We start from the raw sequence: 12367 nt of genomic DNA, 5'->3' as shown, positions 1-12367 counted from the left end.
TACAGCCTCAGCACAGTAAAGATGAAATGGAAACCCTCTCTGAAGCTTACTTTAGCACGTTAAAGGAGTTTTAATGGTCTTGTTTAAAATTCAGTAAGAGAATACATTACGCTGATTATATTTTCACCAGCTAAACAAAAAGTTTGGGATGGTGTGGAGATTATAAATGAAAGGAAAACTACACAAAGTAAGAACTTGATCTATACCAAACATTCCAAACTCACACCAAATCATTCAGCTTTATGTGCTTGACAATTTTCACTATTCTGTGCTGTTACATCTGGTGCAATCAAGGGTTAGCAATAATGTGGAGGTTCATCATCATCCCAAAATACAGGCTGGCTTTTATAACAGTCCCTTTCTGATGATTTCATTAAATCTACAAGCCAATGAGATGGCCAATCCATGTTTACAGTTTACCAACCCCAATAGTTCTCTCTCTCTTTTGCTTTCTGGTTACCAAAAGTGCACTAAGGGGTGTCAGTAAGAAACCGGCCACCCAAAGTCTGTTTTGTTTGTTCGTTTTTCCAGCAGAACTTGTCCACAGAGTAAACCACCATTCCTCCTCAACTAGCTGATTAATATTAACAATCCTCATATTCTTACATAATTTCTTTTCTTCTTCAAATATATACCTGCCAAGCTTTACTTGCATTTTAATAGCTGATGTCAGACAAGCAACAAGCAGAAAGTTCCATCTCAGGACTATAATTTTAAATACAATGAGACTGACATCAACTGTCGCATAGACACGCGGAAAATTATTCCACATGGACTTCTAAAGCGCCTCCTAAAAGCTTCAAAGAATGAGGACAGTTTTTAAAGAATTTAAAATTATGATCAGGGAGGGGGGTGGGGGGGGTGTTAAGTAATTTGTCTTATGTGACCCTATATTCATTTCTCCAACATCGCTTCCAATATGCTGCCCCCTGTCAAATCAACAAAGAGAGCCAAACAGCACATCTAAATTTGTGTTCATTTGCCTTCTGCAGGATTATCTTTGCCACGTCAAGCATTATAAGTAAATCAAAGATGCTTCTCAGGGGCTGTAAGAGTGGGGCTAATCTCCAGACAAATATTTAGAAGGCAGCTTAGTCTGTTCTGGCTTTAATCGTTTCCAACTGATTTGACTTACTCTAATTACAGCCTTTATGTTATAAAAGCCATTTTTATGTTGCTGAAGAGCAGTTTCAGTGCAAATACATGAAATTTTGCTGAGTTTCTGTTCCCATGTTGATTATGGAAATGGTACTCTACAGCTTTCCTCTAATTAGAAAAAACACACTTCACACAGCATCAACAATTTTTAACATTAATAACAGAGTGACAGTGTCCTTTTGTGTGTCTTTAAATAACTTCTCAAAATATGACACCACAAAGCCACCATATCCCACTTGGGTGTCATACTAGGAGCAATTTCCACATTTTTGCATATTATGTTTATTCAAACACAAAACAGCATCTTTGAAGAAGCCGTTTAGTAATTTAACCTAACAGAATAAGATAATTAAACTTCCGGATAGTCTGTGTTGAGGTGCTTTCCAAACCCATGAACTTGGAAAATTCAAACACTTATATACAAAGCGAATTATACGTCTCCTTTGACAAACCAGACACCATGGCCTCCTATTACTTTTAGTATTTCCTTACCTTCCTATCATTTCCCATAATGAACAGACAGCTGAGATAATGTAGTTTTGCTTTGAACCAACTCACAGACATTTCTGGCTGTTTAGTGGAAATTAACTGCAACCCAAATGCTGGGAACAACAGAAATCAAGACGTAGGAGTCACAGAACACATAGCGTAAGTCCATTCCAAATTCTATACATTATTAAGTAATGTTTCCCTAGAACAGAAAAGACCTTTTCATTTACCATCAAAGCAGAGCCCAGAAAAAGCAGTTATGATGAAATATAAATAAGGCATGTGATAAATACAGATTATTTCTGCTATGACTTTATGCAACAGACAACACTGCAAACTTCCTATCTCTGCAGAAAGAATCAACAATATTGTGATATGATGAGAAAAACAAAAAGAGGATTAAAGGACTAAAAGCTGGTATGATTTTATTAGGTATAGAAAAGATGCTTTAGGAGTCAAAACTGAAGGAAAAGGCAACTCTGAAGTTCCCACAGTGGAGATATATATGCTTAATAATATGCACACATCACATTCAATACTGAGAGGGGTCAAATTAAACAGCTGTAGGATAAAACAGAACACCAGGCAGAACTGAGTTCCAGAAGGCATGTACAGCATGACCTCTCTGTGAAATAACAGGTATCACACAGTTTTGAACAGTGCTGAGACAACAATGTCTCCATGTTCCTTCCATTTCTCTGAAAAATCCAGACTTGCTGACACAACCCTGTGAGGCATCAACAAGAGGCATTTATATGTCCCCATCTGCGAGAATGGAGGGCATCAATTACTCAGGCATCAATTTTGACTGCTTTATTATTCTGGAGACTTGTTCCATAATAGCTTGTTATCCTTTTTGTAAAAATTAAAACTGTACTATTAATAACTCCTTGACAAGACTTCAGATCTCAAATACATTAATAATAAATTCTTGGCTTTATGTGTGAGCTCCTCATCTTTTTTATCCATAACTAGATTTTGTAAAATTGGCAAAGAAAGTGGAAAGAAAGCAAAACTATATGATATTGCTCAAAAAAAACTTTCTAGCCTCCTATTCTGCTCAGCCTGCAGCTGTCCCGAGATGAACAAGTATTCTGTACATTCAGTAACCCCTCTTGTTTGATCTAAAGTTTTGGAATGTTGAAGAACCTGATGAAAAGCACACAGCAAAGCAGCCGGGAGCAGAGGGCTCCATTATGGTGTCTCTGCGGTGGATCCTGGGTTTATATGATTTAGAACCAGCAGACAGAGTGGTGGTACCAGCCCAGGAATGGAATGAGCTATTTCTGTTCCAGATACTCTCACTCCTGAGCCACACAACCTCCTGTGGGTGTTTCCCCACAGCCACCTCAGAGTCTCTCTTTTCCAGACTGAGTGTCAGTCAGGTATCAAGAACAGTGGGGATGGCAGACAGCCAAGAGTCTCTTCCTAACACACTGCACAGATCCAATAAAAGGGTTTGATTTTTTTTTTTTCTGAACTGCACATCCTCACTTCATTGCCCATTTTAACTCTTATACAACATATTACATTGTTAATCCTGTAGGTCTAGGGTGGAAATGTTGAGGAACAGAAAATTATAAAAATGACTACTCCTTTACTTGGAATATCATCCACTGGGCACGTGTTACAACAGTTCTCAAAAAAATCTTCTGAGTCTGTTTGCAAACCAAATTTATTTTGGTTTAGAGCAACACATTTCTCGGGGGGCTGACTATTCAAGACACTTCTACCAAACCCATCACAGAAGCAAATACTCTATCAGTCTTACAGTTGTCCAAATTATACCCCCAAAGTCCTGCAATCTTTAGTTAACCTTCAAAGGATAAGGCAGAATAATCTTTGCCTGTAGCTTTCACACTTGAATCTCTAAAAGTTATCACAACCTAAATAATGACCCTAAAAGATCCTCAGGAAAGGACCAAGACTGTTGCAAGTGGGAGCAAACCAAAACCGCTTACCTTTTACTGTTCTACAGAAAGAAACATATATAATATTAGAATCCGTGAAACCAAGTCACTTTTCCAAGGTATTAGAGACAATAAGCATTTCAGAGGTGATTATCTTCCACTTGGCTATCCCAGTACAATCTGGTGTCTTCTATTGTGAGGAAATAGACTCACTGCTGTGAGGAAATTGAGGTCTTGGTGCGTCTGGGAAAAGAATTATTAGCATAGCCATGCTGACTGTACAAACTTTTCGGGTTTTTAAATCAGTTCTTCATAAGGTAATCCCTCCTTAACGATACAGTGTTTGGGACTTTTTATTTTAGTAAATATATGTTTTCCCTCTCTCTGTAAAACACTGAAGAGCCAGCATGTCATGTATCTGCCTGTCAAGGAAAAGGTAAAACTGGATTGTCGGACAGGTTTGTTATTAGTGAACCCTGGGTCTTACATATATGGAAAAAGTCATTAAAGCATTCAGATGCTTTTACAGAAACAGCTTTGAAAGCAACAGAAAGGCTGAAGTTGATAAACAGTAACACATTTAAAAAAAAAAAAACAAAACCTTCCAGATATAGCACAGATATTCCATCTTACAGTTTACTTCAGCATCTCTCTGCAGAGGATTAAGACAATATCCTTGCAAAAGGCACATTATCTCTCAGCTACTTATTACTTGGTCTTTGCTCCTGAGGAAGAATCTTTGACCAAAGGACAAAAAAAATGCTCTAAAATATTGGCAATGGAGTTTCGAGAATTTTACATCAAACAACTATTTCCCACCAAAAAACTCCATAAATTCTATGTAGTTTTTAAACTAAAGCATAAAATTAAAATAAGAAAAATACCCTTGACACTCTATAGAAGTTTTTCATGAACCTGAATAATGTTGTGGAGTAAATCAGTCATCAAAATAACTTCTGCCTTAGACTGTCAATATTGCTTGCTTATATAGGATTTTGGTTTTTATATATACCAACTTACGTAAGCTAACCACAGATAATTTCAGGAAGAAAAAGAAAGAATTAAATAATGGACCAAATTCTGCATCCCAATCTGTTGAAATGAAAAAAATAAAAAGGAAAAAAAAAGGTAAACTTGAACGTTATTGAGGAAAAAGAAAACACAACAAAGAAACACAACCCCAGACATTTAAAAAAGAAAGCTAAAATTCATTCTCCTATAAACAATCCTTGTGCTAACAGCTAGATAAGAAATCTTCAAGGTTGAGACTCCATTTCCATGGCATCAGCCACTGTCCAAACACATCATATTTGCTGTTTAGTTAAGGAAGGACTTACAATGTCCTATACAGGCCATGTGAAGTTCCAAATGCAGTTTGGAGCTTCCTGCTTTGAGCTGTCCTGATTTGAATATAAATAAACGAGCACAGGACAAATTTTAAAAAATTCTGTATGGTTACAGGAAACATAAAAACATTCCTGAATCTACCCAGTCACTTTATTTTTTTTACTTCTTTTCCTTCTTTCCTCTCTCTAATATTGCCATGACTCAATGATGAGTTTGCAGGAGGGGCTGTTTCCAAAAGTGGTGCCAGTCCTGCAGCTGCTCCTGGCCCACTCTGGCATCCGCAGGGCCCTCTCACAGGTACCCCCTCACATCTACAGAGGAACAGGGGTGAACAAGACTGGGGATTTGACTTTGGCCAGAGCAAATTGCTTAGCTCCACCCATATGAGTTTCCTGATTTGGTTCAGTGAGCAGCTGCACAAACACTCACACAGGTACAAGGAAGGGCAGGAGCTCCCTATTCCTTGCAGTGTTAAATCTTATTCCCCCAGGACCTGGATGAGGATGGAGCCATATTTTTCCACTCTCTAGCAGAAGCAGCCAAGAGAGTAATGGGAGATACAAAAGGAGAAGATTCTATCAGCCTTTTACTGACCGTCCTCTGGAGAGTGCAGACAGCAAAAGTGCTAGAAATGCTTTGGGTTTATAATTTTTAATACATGCTCAAAAAAAATAGAAGTTCTCTACGAGTTTATTATAAAAGTACCACAAGAGCAGTCTAAATATCAGCCTTAGTTGCTCAGTCACATCACTTATGGAGTCACTGAAGCCCGCCCTGCTTCCACACCCCTAAAACTGTGGTAGCATGAACATTACAGGCCTGACTTCACTAAAGGACAGTCTGGGCCTCGATAACAGCACTACTCATTGCACTGCAATTTTTAAAAGCCTTTTCTCAGAAATGAGACTCTAAAACTACCTGCCAACCAGGTCTACCCAGATAGAGTAAAGCCTGACCTCCAAAGGAAAAAGGAACACAGGTAACACCAAAGGTCACTGTTTGATGTTCCATGTCTGTATTACACACCATACTTCACTACAACACAATTCAATTTTACTCTTAGGGACCAAACAGGATTTTTTGCCGTGGAAATTGCCAAAGCAGACTTCCCTCCTCCCCTTACCAGTTTTTCTTTTTTATCCTACAATCACAGGCTGTGAAAGCAGGACATCCCAATGGTATTTAAACAGCCATTGTGAAGCAAGGAACTGCACTGTGAAGGCAGCAGAACATCAGTGTGCTAACAGCTGATTCCCTGAAAGAGAAGGAAAAGGGCCTGCATGCCAGTGCCCCAGCTCAGGAGGGTCTGAGGCTGCAAACAGAGCTGGGCTTGGCTTGAGATTCACGGTGGGCACAGGGCAGATGCATTCTGAGAGCCTGGCAGTCCTTGTCCCTTTCGGCTTTGCACACCTGGGTTTTCCTTCCAGAGCCCGTGGCAGGGGAGGCTGTGCACACAGTTTTCATCCTGACAGCCTCACAACATGTCCTGAGCCTTTCCTCGGAACTAAAAATCCCTTCCAGTCCCAAACAGAATGTGGGATACCCACAGCATCCCCAGGAAAAAAACCGTGTTGCATTAGATGGAGTAGGGCATTTGTAGGACTCAAAGTAGGACTTTGAGGATGAAAGAACAAAGTCCTGCAATGGCCGATTTTATAATTAATCTTTGGGAAAACTACAGGAAGCTGTTAATACAATGAAATCTGAATCCATTCACATTTCATCCATCTCACACTATTTTTTTCACCTTTACCCATCATTAACAGTCCTGCTCCTTCAGGGCAGCAATTTTGTACCCTTCCATATCTGTGCAGACTTTGCACATTTCTAGCCTGCAATCACCAATTAAACACTGTTCTACTTCTCTGCTACAGCTGTCCATTACCTCAAGCCTTCTAAAAAAAGCAAAGATGGAAAGAAAAGAAGTTGAACAAAGTTACAAAGGCTGTTGACATGATATAGAAATCTGCCTTTTAGATAAATACGTTCTCATTAAGTTTAAGAAATACAAAAATAATGCATTCCCCAATAACAATTACCAGCTAATGACCTAAAATAGTTTTTGCCTACGTAACTGTGCAAATCTAAAATTCCAGCTATTTCAACAGCACTTCAGAAAAATCAGAGAGGCTCCATTTTCTATGAAAATGGCACAGAATAATAGGAAACAAAGGTTATAATGCAGTGTCCCTAAAAATAATGAATTGGCAGTATTTCACCCTACAACTAAGGCACATTAACTACTTAAATAAACAAAACAGACTTTAAAGACCTGGACACTCAGCAGGTCTGGAAGACTGATGTCCTGCCAGTTCTCAGTGATGTGTCTTGCAAAGAGACTACATTTATTTTCTATGGTTCTGCATCCAGTACCTTCAAAAAGCATGAAAACCAATCCAGAAATAGTTCTGAGAGGCCTTTTTTTAAATTTCGGGTTTTTTTGCTTAGCGTTTTAAAAGACCAAAAGCTCATCAGTTTCTATATAATAGCATTTGTGATATTTTTAATGTTTAGTATTTGCCACATAAAGAAAAACCAAAAATGAATATACAAGAGAAAGCAGTCTATTCATGTCTTCCATTTCCAAGAAAAGACAAATGATAGGTGTTATTACTTGGCTCTCTTATAAAAATTTATGGGATACATTTTTGCAGCCATATTAAAAACGAGAAACACAAGATAAAATTGAAGACAAACTATAATGACCAAGGAATAACAGGGTTCCTCAAGAAAATGTTTCCTACAAAATGGGTTCTGTGTCAGAATTCAGTTACATCTTGGATTCCCCCATGGATCCAACCCCATTCCAAAGGATTTAACACAAGGTGGGAATTTTTGGACTAGCACATCTCGTCTTGTAACGGGAAAGTCTTTTCTATGTAGGTGACAGCTCCAGCAGGACAACAGCAATATGTGAGAGGCAAAATAAGGAGCTGGAATTCTGGAGTGATCTGGTTCAGGCTTTCTTTCTGCCCTGGCAGCCCAAATGAAAATAGGCACATAACACTGGCACCAGGATTTTCCCACACTTTATATTTCTCTTAAAAAAAACCCCAAAACAAACAAGCAAACAACCAAACAACACCAAACAAAAAACCAAACCCACAGAGCAAAGCAACGTTTATTGGTTTTGCAGAAAATGTGTTTCGAGACATATCAACGTACATGACAGACCTGTGGCACATTCAGAAATGGGCACATTTTACAATTTCAGGATAGACAGATGCATTTATTTATCTATACATGTGCACTGCATAGGAAATTATCTCTCAACAGCCTGAAAGCAGAAAACGTTGTCCAGTTTTGTTTTTCTTGTCCTGCAGGATCAAATTAGACAGTTAATAGTCATGACAGGTGACATTTTTGAGGCATCTGTGGCTCTCAATGGGATGAGCTGGCTGAGCCTGAGCCCACACACACTCAGTGTGTTTTCCTATATTTTAGCAGTCCACTTCAAATTGCTAATGCATGCTAAAATAACTAGCTCATTTTATCTGCTCTAAAGCATGTAAAATATTAATTAAAATATATTCACTAAGATATTCCTGAAACACACCTTTATTATCATCAAAGTAAGCCTCAAGAATAGAAAGGAGATAAGGAAGTTTAAATGATAGCAGCTGGACATTTTTCACGTTGTATGTCACTGCAGAATTATTTTTAAATCCATTCCTATAGTGTCTTTAGAACAGTTTGAAATAATTAACAGCTCTGTCAATAAAGTAGCAAAGTATAAAACAGTGCTTTTTTAAAAAACAAAGCTTATAAAAGCAGAGAATGTAGGCTTGGGGTGAAGATTCTGTATCATACCAATAAAAAAATTAACCCAAATAGCCTTGATATGTTTTAGAAGTGGGTCAAAATAATAAGTAGTAAATATTTAGAGATTTTCACTGAGGCCTTTCATATTCTCCTTCCTTGTAAATATTACCTGGAAAAGTTAACTCTCCATTGTCACCCTTTCATTGGTGCTGTTCTCACTTGTAAATGCATTCCATTATCACTTCAAAAGTATGACATCAGTTACCTGTCACCAGGCTTGCAATTAAAGTACTGTTTAGAGAAAGTGGAGTCTGCTTGTCTATTGATGCAGGGCGACAATTGTCTGTAATTTTAATCGGGGTTACATGCATGTGCTGATAAAAGATGAGACCTGTTAGTGTCATTATTTTGCTTTCATCTTTAGGTATTCTGCTTTATGCTTTTTGTTCTCTAATTTTAAAAATGCTCATTGTGATGTTTTAAAAGGAATCCCAAGCCACATTAAAATAGTGCTGGAAGCTGAACACTGTTATTAGATAAAAGTGGCTCTAATGCATTAGGAGGTGTTGAGTTAATAGGAAAACAGCTTTGATTCAGTAGCCTCTGACGTGCCACTACAACAGAAGTAAAAAGGCAGCGGGCAACTCCCCTCTAATCACCTCCTGTTAGCTGCAACTATAGGCAAATTGCTGGTGAGGATTAAGTGGGGAGACTATCACAGGATCAGTGTCAAGCAGAAAAAAGACTCAATTTGTGAGCAATCATGACTCCCTAATCACTTCTCTAAGAGCTTTAGGAATTACTAACAGTAGTCTTTAGAAGCGTGGACACATCATAAGAACCGACCTACAGAGATAAGGAATCGCTTTTGACCATAAAACGTATGATTACCACAGATAGAACAGTTAAGGTTATAGATAATAAAATAAATGACGGCTGAAAAAATACAGAATTTGCCTTCACCAAGAGTGTACATCTTCAGATGACTGAGATTATGATATATGTGTGTCAACATTGTGACTGCAAGCTGAGATAAGCTAAGGCTTGTATGGTTTGGAGGCAGCATTAGAACAAATCTGTCAGCAACAATGAGAAGAAAATGCCGTACTATTGCAATACCGTTCCTCCTATGAACAGTGGAGGAGATTCTACCCAGAACATATTTTCCAGTAGTTGCTACAGAATTATTCCCTGTCGATTTTTTTTATTCCCAGCTATTTTTACTTGCAATAAAAAAATAAAAATAAAAGGAAAAACGCAAACACCTGCTATTTAATTTGGAGACAATCTTATTGATATTGACTTCAATTTTTTTATGTATCATAACCCTCCATTAGATTATAAAATTCAATAAAAACGGCAAGCACTAGCTTTGTAACACCTGAAAGATCTATAATTGTAGGGGTCTGAAAATCAACATGCCACCTAAAAACTGCTACCATTTTAGAGATTACAAAGTTTATTCTGTCTTTGTAGTCTGAGTTGCAAAGCAATTGGACTGCCCAATCAGAAATTACTTTTCCTGCTGTTGTTTAACATGATCTAATCTCTCAGTATCAAAAAGAACAAAATAAATGAATATTTAACCAAGCTGCAAAAAAAGTACAACATAAGACGTGGTTCAAAATAAGGAATTACTTGATCCAGGCACATCAGGCTGCTGCTCACCGAGAGTAGATGGAAACATATAACACATGCAAATGTCAGAAGGACACCTGACTCACAAGCACAGTTATTGTTTTCAGGCTTAAATATGTTTCAGCAGTAGAAAGAAGCAGTTATAGTAAAATCAAACCAGTTCTTGAGAAATAAAATGTATTATCATTGATTCTCTGCTAAGAACAAGCCCCAGCAGTTGCAGTGCTTTTGTTGCACTGTAAGCCAAAGTGTTCATGCACATGAAGACTTGCTACCACTAACATTAATACAGAGAAAAGGGAAAAAACACAATTAGGACTCAGCAATCAATCAATGACAATTCCTTCTACTAATGCACTGATAATCTCAGAGACAATAAAAATAAATAAATAAGCCAAACAAAAAAGCTCTGCCCCCAGGTCTTCCACGCATCTCGAACTTGAACTGGAAACAGCATAATACCATTATAAACTACCTTCCAGGGACAAAACAGGCCCTACAGAAAGGTAAGAATTCCCAATAAAGAGTAACTGAAAATCAACAATGACATGTGCACTATGCAGAATTATGAGCTATATTATTAAAACAATACCAAGATACATTGAATACTGAGACTGTTATACCAGCTCCCTTTCAGCACACACTTGTAAAGACTGACAAGAAAAAGAACACCTTAAAGTTTATGAAATAATTCCTTTCAGCTAAATTCTAGAAGACATGACATATATGGATTTTCAATATCTGTATGGGATTTGGACTCATTCATTCTTATGGTTCCCTTCCAAGTGGAGATATTATTCTATCATAGAATGCTTTATACCAGTATGCATGCTATGTTGGTATTAAGTAAGAAATATTTTGTCTTTCTTATATCAGTGCTTTTAAATCACAAGAGAAACTACGAATATGTTTTTTTTAAACAAGTTTAAATTAAAACCAGTTGCAATACATGTTACATAAATTCAAAGTAGCTATATAGCTATATTCCTCCTTCTTTCCTTATCACTTGAGAAGTATTGAATAGGTTAAAAAGTACAGCACCCCATCCTACCTTCAGTAAAAACCACATGAAGATTGTTTTCTTGATGCATTGTCTCATCTGCTCCTTTCCCAAACCGAACTACCAGCTGTATGTACACACACATCTTTATAAATTCATTTGGTGCTAGTTTACCAACATTTTAATTACGAAGTTTTGTATATTTTGTAATGTGTTTCTATACAAGAAATTCTTGGTATTTCACTGTATTATACTGTGAATTAACAAAAGCGAATGTCTTCATGCTGCTATTTTAATTCGAAAGAACAAAACACATGGCACAGTATTATAACACAGCAACTTCGCAAAACTCATCCAACCCGGACATCACAGCTCAAAATGGAGCTGCTCCATCCCCCATCCCCTTTATACGGACTGGACACATGACCTGGTCAGCGAATCACGAGCGGGAGCCCCGCGGTGTCCCCGCACTGCCCCGCACGTGGGGCCGGGACCCGCACCCAGCGCCGCGCTCAGCGCTCCCCCGCTCCGCCAGCGCGGGGCTGCCGAGGATGCTGCGGCGGGAGCATTCCACGGAAACCACCGAATTAACAACCAGCTGCTTGGGATTGCAGACCGAAAATTATTTTCGTTACAACGGGTCTTGTAAAAAGCCTTGTTAAAAAAAAAAAAAAAAAAAAAAAAAAAAGAAAGAAAAAAAAGAAAAAAACCACGAGCATCACCAACAAAACCCCGCAGTTTGTCCAATTACCTACCATTAACCCCCATTTTCTCTCCATTTGCACCCTCTCTATGCAAGCAAGGTTTCTAAAGGGCCGGTTTTAATGAGCTGGAATAAGGAGAGGCAATGTTTGCCTGCCCATGCAGTGCAGTGCTCTCTAAACTAACGGGCAGACACCGCAACATTTCTAGCCTTCTAGGTCAGCATTAACTAGTTTTAGCAGTTGTAGCTAAAGGCAACTGTACTGTAATCAAGCATCTCAGGGATGGTTTTCCTTTCTTTCTCTTTTTTTTTCTTTTCTTTTTTTTTTTTTTTCCCTTTCTGTTGTTGCTGCTTCCTTTC

At 38.1% G+C, this 12367-nt stretch overlaps 1 protein-coding gene across 31 annotated transcripts in view; it reads right to left on the bottom strand.

The window, feature by feature from the left end:
• The window catches only part of RBFOX1 (RNA binding protein, fox-1 homolog 1), a 1116883-nt gene that overhangs the window by 172054 nt on the left and 932462 nt on the right, over positions 1 to 12367 (bottom strand). Inside the window, exon 1 of one of the 31 annotated variants that reach the window (XM_017733918.1) lies at positions 11356 to 11388. The exons of the other annotated variants lie outside the window; for them this stretch is intronic. Within the exon in view, the coding sequence (XP_017589407.1) occupies positions 11356 to 11373 (18 nt within the window). The 5' untranslated portion in view covers positions 11374 to 11388. Of the gene's footprint in view, positions 1 to 11355; positions 11389 to 12367 lie in introns of those variants that run through there. 31 annotated transcript variants of the gene reach the window in all.

The sequence above is a fragment of the Corvus brachyrhynchos genome, unplaced genomic scaffold (assembly GCF_000691975.1).
Source record: "Corvus brachyrhynchos isolate BGI_N302 unplaced genomic scaffold, ASM69197v1 scaffold5, whole genome shotgun sequence".
In the NCBI taxonomy this organism is placed as follows: Eukaryota; Metazoa; Chordata; class Aves; order Passeriformes; family Corvidae; genus Corvus; species Corvus brachyrhynchos.
Note: the sequence above shows the minus strand (reverse complement) of the source record. Positions and strands in the feature narration are given on the sequence as shown.